This window comes from Rattus rattus, chromosome 1 (genome assembly GCF_011064425.1).
Source record: "Rattus rattus isolate New Zealand chromosome 1, Rrattus_CSIRO_v1, whole genome shotgun sequence".
In the NCBI taxonomy this organism is placed as follows: Eukaryota; Metazoa; Chordata; class Mammalia; order Rodentia; family Muridae; genus Rattus; species Rattus rattus.
This window is the reverse complement of record NC_046154.1, coordinates 70,725,651-70,743,070: the sequence shown is the minus strand read 5'-3', so window position 1 is coordinate 70,743,070 and position 17,420 is coordinate 70,725,651. Positions and strand designations below refer to the sequence as shown.

General features: G+C 42.8%; 1 protein-coding gene and 1 pseudogene across 3 annotated transcripts in view; both read right to left on the bottom strand.

Moving 5' to 3' along the window:
• Positions 1-17,420, bottom strand: part of Frem1 (FRAS1 related extracellular matrix 1) — a 118,738-nt gene that overhangs the window by 86,426 nt on the left and 14,892 nt on the right. For all 3 annotated transcript variants that reach the window (XM_032902365.1, XM_032902370.1, XM_032902378.1), the window contains exons 5-10: positions 14,691-15,014; positions 10,702-10,810; positions 8,148-8,279; positions 6,382-6,726; positions 5,364-5,506; positions 626-822 (exon numbers count right to left, since the gene is read on the bottom strand). In XM_032902365.1, coding sequence (XP_032758256.1) covers positions 626-822; positions 5,364-5,506; positions 6,382-6,726; positions 8,148-8,279; positions 10,702-10,810; positions 14,691-15,014 — 1,250 coding nt within the window. The remainder of the gene's footprint in view (positions 1-625; positions 823-5,363; positions 5,507-6,381; positions 6,727-8,147; positions 8,280-10,701; positions 10,811-14,690; positions 15,015-17,420) is intronic.
• Positions 11,879-13,818, bottom strand: LOC116885446 (annotated as a pseudogene).

Genomic DNA, 17,420 nt, shown 5'->3' with positions numbered 1-17,420 from the left:
CTTCCTGGTTCATGTCCCTGCCCGCCATGATGCTTGCAATGATACCAGCATCAGAATCCGTCTTGGTTTCTGCTTTTTTAAACACTTCATTGTTGGGAGAAACAAGATGCCTCCTCTTTTTAGTATCTTTATGTTGGGGGCATTAAGTTTGGCATCATCTACACCACCCCTCATCATGACGGAACAAAGGTCTTCGCTGTCTCGTGATTTAAAGGAAGCCTTAGCCTCCTCCCAGGTATTTCTTCACTGTTGTGTATATGACACTAGCCTAAGGAACATTTATGCTACCGTTTTAAACTGAGATTATAAAATATGAACTCTGAATGGTCTGCCATGTCTAAAAATATTACTTTGCAAACACAATAGTAATTTTCTTTTAAAAGAAAAATATTTACTTTAGAAAAATGGTATTTAGACTGTTTGGTTTATGCCATGCTGTGATGAAAACCACACATTGAAAGGCAGTCCCTGACTGTCACTCACTCAGTGATGGTAAAGACAAATTTATGATAAAGGTGAGTGCTAAATTAGACATAAGTTCAAGTCCACTCAGTGAAGCAACTGAATCATACGGCTACACACGGACGCTCTAAAGCAGTGGATCACAGAAGCTTGACAAAGTCACCTGTGGCTGGAGGAGAAGCATGGAGGGTGTGTCATCGTGTAGACAAGCTCCCCACCATGCGATTCTGTGTCTAGGAAATGTAGGTGCTTTTTAGTGATGTAGGCCACTTCCGTTTCCTTGACAATCAAATGCCGGGATATGCCGGGAGCTTCCTTGGGAAGCTGGTCGTCTACTGGAGTGATATGGACCGTCACCACCTGGAATGAAAGCACACAGCTCTATTAAATACAGGAAGGCACCAAAGAGAGCGCCCCAGGGTCACCTAGGAACAGTTAAGAGGACTTTTCCAAACGCTCATTGACAAAATACTTCTGTTAAGCTATTTAGAAATTACTAAGGCTTTACTCATCGGATTTCACATTTTAAAATTTAATCATCATGCCAGAGATGGTGACACACAACTTTCATCCTGGCACTCAAGAGGCAGAGGTGGAGGATCTCTGTGAGTCCAAGGCCAGTATGGTCTCCATAACAAGTTCCAGGATAGTCAGGAATACACAGAGACACATTATATATTTATACATATGCATGTGTATTTGTGTGTACGTATGTATGCATATCACAGATCTACCTAATCCATTGGACGTGTTCCTGCTTCCTGATCCATTAGGAAATAGGCGTGTAGAACACAAATGCAATCCTGATTTTATTTCTCCATCTTCTTTCTAGTCATAACCTATGCATCTCTGTTCCCTCACTCTACTCCATCACTAATCCTGGACACCTTGTTGTCACTCTTGGTTTCCCCACCCCTATCCGATCCATTGCCAGATTTCCTGTACCACCCCTATGTCTTCCCTTTGCGAATGCAGTACCCATGACTCCTTGTTCTATACTTGCTCTTCTGCACTTTTCATTAACTTGCTTTAACTTAAAAACACACAAGTCAAATTAGTTAATTCGCTTCCTCTAAAACGTTAAAATGGCCATCTAGAGGTAATATTCCTCTAACTCTAGCATGATACCCAAGATGTTTCTTCAACTTTATTTTTTATTGCCTTTCAACATAAATTCAACAGACTAGTGGCACTTGGTGGATGGAACACCCTTCCCCTCCCTCAGATTCATATCGCATTGTCTCTTCAATCTGATGCTCTCTTCACACTCCCTCTAGGAAGTTGGTTCCTTTTGCTCTTATGGGATCTTCTACCTTCATCTTCTAGTCTCTCGGCTGAAAGTGTTTCTGAACTTGGTTTCTTCCTTGCAGTTCTGTTGAATGTGTTCACCTCCCATTCATCTTGGAACTTTGCCAGCAATGCAACAAAGTGTTGAGATGATTGGGTCAGATGGGATCTGCTCCCGTGAACGGGCTAGATCCCTATAAAAGCATTTGAAGGGTAAACTTGTCCTTCCGTCCTTTTCTGCCTTGTGTGGGCACAGAGTTTGTCCTCTTAGGAGGACACAGCAACAAGGTACCACCCTAGAAAAAAAGGTCTACCCTCACCAGACAATGACTTGGATGCTACCTTGACCCTAGACTTTCCAGTCTTCTGATGGTAAGAAATGTTCCTGTTGTCTATAAATTATCCAGGTATTTTATTACAGTGATTAAAAACTAAGGCCAGTTATCAAAATAAAAGACTACAAAGACAATGATAATTCTAGTCTCCCGAATCTACGTCATGATTTCCCCCCACCTACAATATTTTTTTCTAATCTACAAAGTTCAGAAATCCTCTATGGGCCCTCACAGCGATAGTGTGGATCTGTAAGGCTCTCCTTAATTGAAAAACTGGATTTAATAAGGAAACAATAGTTATTGTGCCTTCAAAGAGACCATTTTCCATGCTAATTTATTCTCCAATGTGTTCTTTATGAACGAAGAATGGGAGAGCATGCTTTTTATCCCCTGTAGTAATTCTTGGTGGGCGCATTTTTCAACGTGCTTTATGATAGCCTAAGTTGATGTGTCTTTACATATTTATGCACGCTCAAACAATTAGTGTGTGTGTCTGTGGGCAAGAGAAATGCCATTTTAGCAAACTCCACAGAGAAATAAAAGCATTCTCATTGTGCTGAAATCTGTTCATAACGAAGATATTATTAAGAACCCATTCCCAGGCAGAGTGGGAACCAGTTTTCAAAACAGTCACCAGCCACTGTATTCCAGCTTCCCTCAAATTCTCCAATGTCCTTGTGGCACACACAGACAGATGTACAAGGAATCAGAATAACAAGAAAAAGGTATGCATGCCAAGTGACTCAGTCAGAACCTCACCCTCGGGTTCAGGCTCTGTAATTACACTTCACCAGGTGACATCTGACTTTCTTGTGGTCTGAATTCTGGATCCTCATGGGCTCTGAGCTCTGATTTTAGCTTGGTCTTTATTTTTCTTTGTTTGAGAATACCCAGTGTCATTTCTCAGTACCAAGAATTACTTGCACTGTTAGGGCTGGCCACTGTATTAACTACAGTAGCTTTTAGGAAAAGACAGTAAATGTTTAACAGGACAACTTTTAAATGCTGATGACAGAGAGGAGTGGAGATGCTGGGTAAATAGGTGGGGTGAACACACAATCTGAGCTGGAAAAACAGTCACCCCTTAGTGTCTGTAGAAAATAGAATCCAGGAGCTCCACTGCCCCACTGGGACTCTGTGGATGTTTCCATCCCTTATATAAAATCTGCTGTATCTGCATTGAGCCTACATGTTTCCCTTTATATACTTCAAATTACCTCCACATTGCATATCTAATATACTGCAATTGTAATATAAATAGCAGTGGTTCATATGGCTCAGGGAATAAGGATAAATAAAACAGGATGCGCAGGTTCAGAACACAGGCGATTTAAAAATATGATTTACCATCAGTCTGTTAAATCATTGATGGAAAGCATACAATATACGGGGGTGGGGGCAGCTGTGTTTAAGAGGAAAAAATAACAACAAAAATCTAACCCACACACTGTATGAACACAAGATCACTCTGTAGCCTTCCCACTTAGACTCTCTTCCCTCATCCAGAAATACAAGAACAACAAAGCAGGGAACGCGTTAAGTATGTTCCTTCACAATAAACTAAAACATCCTGGGGTGGGATATATGGTTCACTGGTTGAGAGCACTTACTGTTCTTACAGAGGACCTAGGTTCCTAAGAGCACTTTCTGTTCTTATAGAAGTCCTGGGTTCCATTCCCAGCATCTCCATGACAGCTCACAGCTGTCAGTATCTCCAGATCTAGGAGGTCTGATGTTCTCTTCTGCCCCCCACAAGCACTTGAACATACATGCACATATTTGTGTGTGCACCACACACAAATAAATAAAAATAAACCATAGTAAAAGAACCCATCCGTTATGTGGAACAAATTTAGTGCCAGCTCTGTAGAGTTTAGACAGATTTACTTGCCTGGATTTAGAAATAATTGTTTCAAGAGTTTTCATTAACTCAGTCTCTGTTATAGACAGGTGTGATATTTCTCTACTTGTATATGAATGACATGATTTCTTAAATGTTTAACAAAGAAAAAGAAAGGAGCTTTGAGATCTTGACTTCTGAGAAGACACAGAGTCTTCTAACCATCGTTTGAGGTCCTAACAGCAGCTTCAGCAGGTGCCCAGGAGGTTTAGAAATAGATCCTGCTGTCAGCTATCATTCTGAGCTACTAAGTCAGCCACCATCTCCTGTAAGAGCTTAACCGAGAAACAAGAGGTATGATACACTGACGAAACAAGGCAGTAATTACTTTAAAAGGAGTTGGCTTGTTAGAAGAAAGGAAGCAGACGAATTCACAGTTTTCTTTGTAATGTACTCCCCAAAGGCATCACTGACTTCCCCAGGTCCCAAGCCTTGTGATGCCGTTCTTTCTGATCCTTCCCTTCAGTATGTCCATGTCAGCAAACAAGGGTATAGCTTGGCCCTTTGCTCACAGGCTAGCATCTGTCTGTAGTCTTCTGGGAATCCATTATAGAAATAGCACATGAGCATTAACTATTCTTTCCTAGGCAGGAGAATCGCCAGAGTCCAGGTATGTGCTACCTTTGAAGGTAGCAGGTATAAAATGACCAGCAACAATATCGCACAGAGTCCATGGTCACTTAACTTCAATTGCTTCTTTGGAAATCTGGCCCCTCCTCCTCACCGCCATTTCCTCGAAGAGTGCACACCGTCACAGCTGCCCATATGCTACACTGACTCCCATCTCCTACGATTTCTATGTGATGTTTGCTTCATCTTATTTCTGCTTACTGTAGACTTAAATTATATCCTCTGCAGCCAGGTCCTCTGAGGTCTTAAAATTAACAATAAGTCCTTTTCTTTGTTGAGTAGCTACCAGGTGCTCAGTGTTTTCCAAGCCATATGTCGCTTTCCCACAGAAACTTGTAGAAAGCTTCCTTCTATCATTCGCTTGAAAGATGAGTACAGAGGACCAGAGGTTTTGCTGTACCATTGAGAAAAGGAGAAAAACTCAAGAAGTCTCACCCTTGACTCTAATTCAAATACTAGCTTTTTAAAAAAATGTTTTCTTAGGTGTTGAGAAGCAAGCAAATTTGTGAGGTTGTCTATGAGAGAATTTCATAGCTAAGTAACCTTAGAAACAGTTTCCATGTAAAGACTTGCAAAATGCTTTAGAAAAGGCATAGTCCTGGGGGGGTGGGGCATGCTTATTTTTGCCGAATCCATTGCTTCTCAAACTGAATCTTGAAACTCACTTTTACATACTTTTCAATAACATCTCCTAGAGCCAACACTGGTGTGTTAAAACTTTGGGAAGATGTTCTGAAATTGTCTCTCACCTGTGGCACTGAGAGATTTGGAGGTTCATGGCTGTCCCACAGGACAAATTCAAAAGAATCTTCAAAGATTTCTCCACCAAAGTGACGATAGTAAATGATTCCACTGAACAGGTCTCTCTGAAGGAAGCCAGAGACAGGATATCCTAAGGGGACCACAAAATACCATACAATTTTAGGTGCTGAGGTGCAGTGAAACTCTACTCACCTTTCAATGTCTTCTCTGCCTAGTGGGTTGCATAATTAAGTATTTGCATTAAATACTTTTAACAAAACTTAGAGCAGTAACTGAAATTGCCCTCTCTCAATGTGAAGATTAGCCATGGAAAAATAGTTTTAAGGAATAGCTTTTATTTCAAATATTCTGAAGAATACTTTTTATTTCATCTACATGGTCAAACTCTTGACACCAAAACATAAGCAAATATATTAATAAAATTATTTGAGTAACCATCTAGAATGAACTAAATATCTCCCTTCAGACTTTTTTATTCTATTGCCATCCTTGGATGACTTAACTTTTAATAGCATGAGAGTTATCTTGAGGCTTAGCACCAGAACTTTCTAGGCATGCAGCCTTAGGCAGTAGATTCTCAGTGTAAGTCTTAAGCTTCTTTTGTATAAGATGGGAATATTATAAAATAAATTATATATGTGTGTGTGTAAAATTATAAAATAATACTTTGATTTATAAATATGATGTCTACCCTTACACAAATTTGGCCGCAATACAAAGTTCTTTGAAAAAGATTCAATTCAGGGGCTGGAGAGATGGCTCAGTGGTTAAGAGCACTGTCTGTTCTTCTAGGAGACCTGAGCTCAATTCCCAGCAACCACATGGTGGCTCACAGCCATCTGTAATGGGATCTAATGCCCTCTTTTGGTATGACTGAAGACAGCTATCATTATATATAAAATCTTTTTAAAAAGAGATTCAGTTCAGTCCCCAGCTCCGAGAGAGAGAGAGAGAGAGAGAGATATTGAGATTCCATTCAAAGTGTCCTGTCTACCTACATCTTACCTATCAATCTTGGCCCTGGCTTCTTCATGATCTCCCCAGCCTGTGGGAACTTTGTGATATTAAAGAAGATGTAGTCATCACTGGAGTCCATGTCTGAAGCTCTCAGCATGGACCCTTGGATCAAGATGGTCTTCCCCTCTTCTAGTTCAATCACGACATTGGTTATGAGGAATGGGGGACTGTCGTCTTTAGGCAAGATGTTGATAGGAAACTTGTGATGGCTGCTGTGTTGGCCATCGAATATCCTGAAAGCCACAAAGTCTTTGGTGGTATCACTGTCATCATGATGATATCGAACAACTCCAGCCTGAAGATCAGCCACGGTGAAGAGAAATCCTTTCCCCTCTGATGGAGAGAGCAGAGGTGGTACTGAGTGGTCAAGGGAGCAGAGGCAGCCGCTGAGAAAGCAATCATTGCGTGGCAGCGAGCTACGCAAAACAGTAGCAATGCAGATGCTCCTAAACTCACCACCAGGTTAGGCACCACAAACCATCACAAACTGGAAGTGTTCTAAGTCAAACACATATGGAATAGTCCCTATGACACCCTCAAACTGTAAAAACGAAATAAACAAACAAAAGCAAAGCCATGAGTTGAGGACAGTTTGTAACAACTGCAGTTCAGTGCGCACTAGTGTGTAGCATCTAGTGTGGGATACTACCTGTGTGGACTTGAGACAAATGTTTGACACTCTGCGAAACTGGGAAAATAATATGGTTATAGCTTATTTCAGGTGTCAACTAAGAGTTACCCGACAGTTACGAATCTAAGACAAAAATTCAGAGGCACAGTGAGCACACTGTATCATCTCTCTGTCTGTCTGTCTGTCTGTCTATTTATTTATGTATCTATCTCTCTCTCTCTCTCTCTCTCTCTCTCTCTCTCTCTAGACTACACACACACACACACTGAGTCATCTTCTCCTCATCCCTAGACCGTGTGGGCCTTTGGACTCTCACCCACCTCGTTTCCCAGGGCTTTGACCTTGGATTGGACCGAGAATTATTTCATCAGCTCTCCTAGTTCTCAAGCCCCAGCCAGGACTGGATTACTCGATGGGCTTTTCTGAACATAAAAGGTAATTGTTTTCAGAAACAAATCTGTTTCTCAGTCTCCGTAGACACACACACACACACACACACACACACACACTAAGCCATCCTTATATATTTGAATGCTCACTATTGTTTTTCTTTGGCAAATCCTGCCAGCCATAAATCGATACAAATGGGTGTGTGTGCCCATGTGCATGGCAGCACGAGAGAACTGGAACATCAGTAAGTCCCTGAGAAACATGGGTGAACTCTCAGGTCACTGTCGTGACATGGCAGCAAGCACAGGGAAGCAGTCATTCCAACATTTGGTTTCAGCACCAAATGGGAAACTATTAGAAATAGAATCTCTTGGACTCTGACCTGAGCCTAGTGAATTGGAAATTCTGCAGATGACTTCACAACTTTTGTTTTACTAAACCTCTCCTCCCAGCATGAGCTTATGCTAAGCCATCTCTCCAGTTCCTTCTACTTTGGTTTTTGAGAAGAGTCTGTCACTGATATCTGGACCTCATGGATTTAACTAACCTGGTTGACTAAGAAGCCCCAGGGATGGGATTAAAAACACACACCATTACACAGGCCTTTTCTGCAGCGCTGGGAATTGAACTCAGGTGTTCATACTTGATCAGTAAATGCATTACCAACTGCATTATCCCTAGTCCTATGCTTTGCTTTTGAAGAGTCCCTGGGTTCAATTTTTAAATCATTCACCTCTTACTGTAAGCCGTCCATGCTGCAGACCACCAATGGTGACCAACTGCACAGCACCAATGTCATCATTGTCCACGATCTGAAACTGTTCCCAAGTGATGGCCCGAGACTGCCCCTCTAGGAGATTCAAACCTATAAGAAAATACAGAAACATGTCCTATGCAGTTCTGTGCATCCAATACATCCGTTTAAGGTTAATGAGTTCTCACTCATGAACCTATCTGAAAGTCATATTTTGAAATGTTTTTCATGAAAGCTGAGTATTACTTGTGTTTTTAGTAAACTTTGCTCTAATTTCAGTCTGACAATCTATTCCTTAAGATGCATCCTTAACAACCATGATGGTGCCTGAAACTAAATACTGAAGGAAAGAGCAGAAGTTAGGATCACAGAGGTTCCTAGTTTGAATGAGTCCATAAGGAACTTGTCAAAGACTCTATATAGTTTAAGTGGACAAGAGTCAGGAGGAATTTTGCGCATGACTTATGGAGCATACACATCCCATAGGGTGGGGAATGCATAGCGCTTCAATATCCTTGTAAAGAGCAACTGTACCTGGCAGTGTTTAAAGGTGTTAAATGTAGAATGCTTGGCGCTGTGCAAAATAGAATGTACATTAGTTTAAATTTTAATTAGAGATAGATTTATGCACTAAAGGAATGAAATAAAACTGCTCCTCAGACTTGGTGTGCCAGAGGAAGATTGTAGAGTTTCATTCACTGGTAACAGGAAAATCAGACTCTGGATGAAGCACTGTGTCACCGTCAAGCGTTCTTAGCTTTCAGTAGAGCTGGCCCTTTCCTCATCCACTCAAACTCTTCTCAAAGACAGTGGTTGCATCGCTTCCTAGAGACACCAGAGCAACAGAGAACCCCGTATGTCTTAGTGAAAAGTTGTGACCAGCTCAGCCAGTAACAGTCCGAGCTGTAGCTTGGACTATGAATTGTCAAAAGGCCCACATCTCACAGGACTGGTCTCCAGGGTAGCAGTACTGAGAGAGCTGATAGCAGTTTTAAGAGGCCTTGGGATTGATCTAAGTCACCTGAGCAAGTCCTTGAAGGTTGACCGTGGAATTCAGCCTCTTTCTCTCTCTGTCTGTTTTTTTTCTTGCCTGTGAAGTATGTAGCTTTGCCTCTCTACAAGCTCCCGTGCTCTATCTCACCACAGGCCCAGGGTGACAGGGCCAGCTAGCCATGGGCTGGATGTTCTAGAACCATGCTAACCGGCCTTCTCTGTAAGTCGGTTGGTTACCTTGAGTATTGTTACCGAGACATCAGACTAATGCCTTTTCAGGACAGGGTCAATATATGAGCTACCTCTAGGTCTGTTTCCTGGGGAAATTGGGCTAAGACATCTATGGCTGTAAAAACAAACAAACGAAAAAAACTGAAAGAAAGAAGTGAGAATAGGGAGGGGAGAGGAAGAGAGACCCCAGAAGCTAGAAAGGAAGGGGAGGGGCAAGGGAGAGGAAGGAGATAAGAGGAGAGTAGGCATATGCAAATGATTCCATGGCTGCTGAGAAGCCCCGCCCTCCCGAGAGTCTTGAAGCGGTGCTGGGGACGTGCGCACACACAACACAGCAAGGCATCATGGGTATATCATAGGAGCACCCAAGAAGGTAATCAACACATCAAAATGCTGACCGCAATTCTATCTATATTATATGTAGTGGAAAAAATGAAGAGTTATGCTATTTAATGTATTCTCTAACTTTTCAATAAGAGCCGACACCAAACTCATAATATGTGAAAGTTCATTTTGAAAAGGATTGCAATTTCTACAGCAGCCAGACCCAGACCTGCAGCTCCCTTGATGCCTCTGAGCATCATGCATCACACAGACGATTCCATCTCCTCACTAGAACTCAGTAACCTACATAAAAGTAGCATTGCTACGTTGGTCGATCAGTTCCTTCATTTCTCTCGGTATCCCTCGAACAGCCAGAATTATAAGTCTAAACAGACTTGAATTCAGACATGAGTGTATTCCTCCTAGCACAGCCTCAGCACGGCTTGGAAGTTCGTTTTGGAAGTCATTGACGGTATTAGTGAAAAAGGAAAAGCCATTTGCAGTCCACATTTGCATCTGATCTAAATATACAAATCACATTCCTGGCCTACTTGGAATCGAATGGCAGTGTAAAGGCCCCTTTTTAAAAGCTGCTTAAGTTCTTAATTACTTATTTTGGTTTCCATGCAACCCAACAAAAACAGGACAGTGGGTTCCGGGCTGCACCTTGCTCCTGCACCTCTGCAAAATCTGAGTTAGAGACCTTGTCTCTCTGTCTTACTCTCAGTCAATATCACAAGAGTCACTTTCTCCGTTCAGTTACAAGGGACCGTGTTTATGGTCTCTCTCCCAAAGAACAAATATAGCTAGAAGACTCAAGGATGCTGGATTTCAGTTTCTCACCAGCTACTAAGAAAAAGAACAGAGCTACCAGTCAGCTGCTCTTGGTCAGTCTTGGTTTCCACTGCCTCGTGGATGAAATGGAATAAAAGGAGTTTTCTGACCTACCCACTTCCTTGCATTTCCCTTAGGACCACACCCACACCTGTATTCCAGGACACCCGAGGTGCATTCGTGTCTGCTGTTCTGATGGAGATGTGGACTGTGATGGGGGCGCTCCTCTCAAAGAAGAGGTCGTACACCTCCAGCTCCATCTGGAAAAAAACAGATTAGCATGAACCACACACAGATACACTCAGACTTAAAGACTCGTCAGTTTTGGGCTACACGTACACACACACAGATAGAGAGACACATATATACACACAGACATATAGGCACACACTTACACACGCACACACACACACACACACTGACACATACAGGCACACACAGATACACATACACACATATACAGACACACACATACGTACACATGCACATGCACAGACATGCACACAAGGCAAAGAGGGATGCTGTTCTCTCGTTTCAAATGTAATTATCTTTTTAAATTTAATTTTATAACCAATTGAGAAAGATGGCATATAAGTCACCACTTTTAAGTACACACAAATTTACCAGGTTGCATAACCTTCTCCGAAATGAACTCCACTGTTTTTCCATTATACCACAGGTCCTCATGCCCATCACTATGCCTTCTCCTTACTACCCAGCCTGCCCAAGTGCCAACATCTGTTTTCTGTGTCTACACAATTGCCCTTTCTAGACATTTCACTTAAATAAAATCTCACTGTTTCCAGTGCAGGGCTACTATGAACTATTTCATTAAGACCCCTGTGTGGAGCTGGAGAGGTGGTTCAGCGGTTTAGAGCACTGACTGCTCTTCCAGAGGTCCTGAGTTCAATTCCCAGCAACTACATGGTGGCTCACAACCATCTGTAATGGGATCTGATGCCCTCTTCTGGTGTGTCTGAAAATAGCTACAGTGTGCTCATATATAATAAATACTTAAAAAAAAAAAGACCTCCATATGAACAGGGTGTTATTTTATTACTGGAAATAACTTGTTTTATGAGGTCACTCATTTCAATCCTAGGTATTACTTTTGGTTGTTATTTTTTTTAAATAAGTCACAAATTTTTATTGTATAATTTGTAACAGCTATACAATCCTGTAAAAAAATTACAACATCGTCTTAATTAATATTTACAGACGGTTCCATAAACAAATTGGCAAAAACAACCCTCCCCAACTCCTAGTTATATATGTATTTATAAAAACTCCAGGAATATAGCTGTCACTTCTGAAAAGCACATTAAATACTAAAATCCAGCAAATGCAGAAGTTGAAGGGGAAGAAAAAAAATGTTGACAACAGGCTATTTGAATTTCATCACAGATTCTACTGTTTTCAGTGTAGCTTGTAAAACCCAAAAATTCTGATTTCTCCCCGCTTGTCTGAAAACGGTCCAACAGAGACTGGACTGGTGACCCACAAGTTCTGTCTCCATGGGCAGGAAGATACTCAGTTCTGTTCTTATCCAATCAGCACCAGGTTCCACACTTGCTTTCTTTTGCCCTAATAGCATTCTCACTTTCCACTGGATCCTACCACAAGGCAAACTCTCCATATCCTCATTGTCACCCTCATGAGGTTCCTGAGGACTACAGGATGGAGTTCTAGCCTTCATTGTTAGGTGCTCTCTTGATGAATTCAATGTCACTAGGTCAGAATCATGACCAATCCCAACAGGAGGGTCCTTTTCTTGCAGATCTTTTGCTGAAAACTGTGGTTGGGGTAGATTACTTTCCGTACTGAAATAAGAAACGTGTCCACATGACTGTGGCCCGCGTGGAATGACACCTCCTCTCTGGTCTACATCATTTCTATTTACAATTATTTTATGTTCAGAACCAGCGTGCATGCCTTCCTGCTTATTGCCATGCAGGGGTAGCTGTTCACAATGCTGCTTCAAGTCAGGCTCACTTGCCTTTGTCATGCTCACTGGTGTCCCAACACATCCTTTAAGTCCAGGTGAAGAATCGGTTGTGGGTTCTGAACCAAACACAAGCTTTTCTTCAGGTTTCTGGGTTTCTTCGAGTTGGAAATTCTGCTCGAGCAGTCGTCCATTGCTTTCTTCCACGTTCTTCTGGAAACTGGGCTCCAACAGTAGCGTTTCCTTTGGTTCAGTGTTTTTCAGGACACTTGCAGAAACAGAAGACAGGGATCCAACACTGGATCTTATTCTTTTCCTTTTAGGTTTGTCTCTTTCATATCCCACAAAATCAAAACTTAACTTAGATACGATATCGTCAATGACTTGATGATAGTGGTTACTCTGTGCAAAGGCCCTGTGTTTCAAGATATTCATATTTCTGCAAGCAACATTCACAGTATCCTTTTTTCTCTTTTCCTTCAACTGGACTTGAACTGGGGTTCCACATTTATCGCCGTCCATATTAATTCTGAGTTGAGGCTGACCTTGTTTCTGGATGCTAGATTACTTATCCATACAGACGGACTGCAAGGCTTTTGAAGAAAGTAGTAATACAAGGCATACTGGGGAGCTGAAGGTAAAACGGCTTGTAAGTCTGGTTCACATCTTCAACCTTTAAAAAAGGCTTCTGGGGTCTCCCTGTTCTCGCCTTTTGTATTCCAGTACCAGCTTTTCCGATCCCTCCCAGGAGTGCTTGGTTTCTTGAGTGCACCCCCTGCTTTCCTCTTCTGTTCAATGTAGGACCGAATGTCATCAATATGAAGAATCTTTACTCCCCGTGATAAGGCATTTGATAATATACTATTAGCAGGAATAAAATCGTGATCCTTGCCAGCTTTCTCAGCTAACAACTTTCCTCGGCTCAAACACAACCCGTCTTGAGGAACTTCCAGCATGGCCGGGATGAGGAGCGGTGGTTTCCCGGGTACATGCAGATTCTGGACTTGGTATAGGAGAAACTCGACCCAGTGTTTGTGAATACTTTGCTTCCTTTTTACTTGAAACAAGATAACTGATATCTTTGCTGAGAAACTCTTCAATTCGCCCTCCAAGTTCCTTTATGTCTTTTTGTAGTTTTTCACATATGGTGATAGAAGGCAAGTCAAGGTAAGATATTTTCTCCCAAAGCGGCTTATATTTGGAATTGTCCAGTCTGTTATCAGTTTTCAGGGATTTCAAAGATGGTCCATTCTTTTCATTTTTGTCTTGGATACCACCTAGGAGAGGTGCTTTGCTGTGGATCCTCATGGTCTCGAGGTTCATGGCAGCCACCAGGCACCTACATGCTGGGTCCGCACCGGGAGCCGCATGGAACACAAAGCTCCAAGGGCCCACCGGTCCTGGCCTCAGCGCCGGGCGGCGTCCGCTGGCCGAGTTTCAGGGCCGGTTCTGGTGCGGCACTTTTGATTGTTTTTAATTCTTTAATTGATCATGGTGGTATATATTTAGGGTACAGTATCACACAGACATGCATGCATGATACATACTGTGCCCTAATCAGATCAGGGTAACTGCATATCTGTCCTATCATCTCTTGTATGTATCATTTCCCAATGTTGGGAACATAAACATCCCCTACACAAGCTATTGTGAAACATATACTTTAGTGTTATTTATTTATTATTTTTATGTGTATACGTATGTAAGAACATGGTGTAGGTAGAACATACATACACTTCAAAGGCACAAGTCTGAGTGTGCACAAGGTCAGAAGATGTTTTGTGTCCTGTTCTATCTGACTGATTTTCTTAGGATAGAGTCTCTCACTGAACCTGAAGCTAGGCTATCAGCCAGTAATCTCCTGTCTCCACCCTTTCCATGCCCCTCAGGACTGTAGCCCGGTGTGGACTTCGGATTTCTCTGGATAACTGAGAGCTATAGCCACATGCAGTCCACCTAGATTTCAATATGGCAGCCGTGGGCTGAAACTGAAGCCACACCATTCAGCAAGATGCAGAAACCATTGCTCACCAGTGTCTCCTCAGGAAGTCCCGAACTGTTCTACATTGTGATTTGCAGAAATCAAGTCTCCTCTGGGAAACTGAGTATCTAGCAGGCCCAGGAGTTAATAGAAACAGACTTTCAAATACTTTTTTGAGATCCACCAGGCTGGACACTTCTTTTCCCTTCCTTCTTACCTTGTAATGTCTCCTCTCAGGGTGGCTGTTGTTCGGTGGCTGGTAGGCAACTTGCATGTCACTGAGATCCTTCCAGGTAAATGAAGAGATGGGTCTGGTGTGATCCAGCAGGTGGGTCACATAGCCCTGGAGTGGGGCTTCGGTGATGTTAAACACCAGCAAGGGTTTCGGAGTCTCATCCTTCTCACAGTCCAGCACGGAGGTTGTCAGAGGGGTCAATATGAACTGGTCCACCTCCAGAACAAACATGGCCATGAAAGCAGCCCTTGGGGCCTGGTTAGGAATGCCAACTCTGATGAAGACAGGCAACCACGCGCTCTCTGACTTTTGAAGGAGAGAAAAAAATGAAAAGGAGAGAGTGGTATGAATGAAGTTGTAATGTGCAGGGTTAATGTCAAGACATGTACCAGAGCTACAGAGCAGAGGATGCCCCAGCTGTGACCACAGCTACATGCTAGAATCACCTGCGGACCACAGGGAACGACCTCCACGTGTTCACTTAATTATTCCAATGAGGAAACTAGAAGACTTCCACTTTAGAGCTCCCAGTGAGTCCGTTGTGCACAAAAGGTTTGGAATGGGAGCCTCTACTTTGATATCAGAAAGAACCACGTGGGTCACTGTATCTTTAAAATTTGTGTGTTTATTTTGGTGTGTGAGTATATGCATCACATTCATACAAAAGCTGACAGAGGTCAGGAAAGGGCTTTGGATCCCCAGGAACTGGAGGTAGAGCTGGTTTTTGAGCCACCGTGTGAGCGGTGGTTCTCTACAAGAACAGAGTGTTCTTAACAGCCAACTGTCACTCCAGCCCCATGATTGCGTCTTCGGAGGCTATTATTTGTGTGGTGTTAGACAAGTTTTATAATTCCTAAATTTCATGTTTCTCACACCTATGAATGAAAACTCTAGACTCCTATGTATTAAATGAAACCACGAGAGTAAAGCACCAGGCAGCGTCTGGCACAGACACCGTGTGGTTTCAAAGAGGGCAGGGAAAGGCTGGGGAAGGAGTGTGTTCACCCTGTGAACTTGTGCAACTGAAACAGGATTGTCCATTTGCCTAACAGAACAAGGGAACAGCAAGTGACCACTCAACTAGGCATGCATCCTCCCCAAATGAGGAAGTGTGAGGTCTTCTACAGTCGTCAAAGGGCACCATAACATGTGAGGTCCCAGTGGGAAGAAGGAGCTGAGAGCAGTAGATCCTTGCTGTTGTGGAGCTCATGTGGCCCAGTGTTGAGAGAAGCAGGTTCAGAGATCCAGGTCACATTTGTCCCACATACCTGAACTCTAACACACTTGGTGTTAGAAATGGAATGTTCAGGCAACTTCTTCACTTTATCTAGGTGAAAGACTGACAGATGGTATCCTGCATCGGACTCGACTAAAGTTCACAAAAAGGAAAAGAAAGAAGAAAGGAAGGAAAAACAGAAAGAAAGAGAGAAAGAAAGAAAGTAAATCAGATCTCAAAAGGAAACAGCCTATATCAGCCTCTCTGTGTGTGTGTGTGTGTGTGTGTGTGTGTGTGTGTGTGTGTATGTGTGTGTGTGTACAGCCACCAAAACTAGATAATATCTATGATGCCAAGAAGTGCATGCTGACAGGAGCCTGATACAGCTATCTCCTGAGAGGTTCAGCCAGAGCATGACAAATACAGAGGCGAATGCTAACAGCAAACCATTAAACTGAGAACGGGATCCCCGTTGGAGAAATTAGAGAAAGGATTAAAGAAGCTGAAGGGGCTTGCAACCCCAAAAGAACAATACCAACACAACCAGAGCTCTCAGGGACTAAACCACTACCCAAAGACGATACATGGACTGACCCATGGCTCCAGCTGCATATGTATCAGAGGATGGCCTTGTTGGCCACCAATGGGAGGAGAAGCTCTTGGTACTACCAAGGCTATATCCCCCAGTGCAGGGGAATGTTAGAGGGGAGGCCAGAATGGGGGTGTGGTTGGGGAAGGGAACACCCTTATAGAAGAAGGAGAGAGGAATGGGATAGGGGGCTTATGTCCTGGAAACTGGGAAAGGAAATAACATTTAAAATGTAAATTAAAAAATCCAATAAAAAAGGTAAGAAACATGCTATATTCGAATGTATGTAAATCTGTTGGTTCCTGACTCTGGAATTCTCTCACTCACTAGAGGAATATAGATAAATTGAGAGAAATAAGAGATGGCTTCTCTGGAGAGCAGAATGTTGTGCAGGATGACGGCTGAGGCTGGGGCAATGCCATGGCCCTTGTCTCAGACATCCGGAGAGAATGTTCCTGGTAGAAACTTACATGTGAGGGATGTGCAGGGCTGCTTCAGGGCCCACCCCCAAGACATCGAAATCATCAGAAACAGAAAAATGATGGCTTATCCTCATTTAATACTTGGGAGTCCAGAATTTCCACTTCTACGCTGGAATACCTCGAGATTTAGGAGTTCAAGACATTGTTAGATTCAACTTGACCTTCTGTCTATGCATACTCCCATGTCACATGGGGCAGAGGGCTGCTGTGGGGTCATCCTGGATCCTGGCCTAAGAGACCCATCCTTCACTAAACCGGAGAGATGAATCAGATTCAGGTTAGGTGGGGTGAACCCTGCCTTCTAAGACAGAGAGATAGGCTCTGAGCTTTCAGAGAAATCAGGAAATTGCCCCTGAGGCGACAAAGCCGCTTAAAGCATCTGCTAGGCCCAGAGAGCATGAAACTGTGTTCTATCAGTTGCTGAG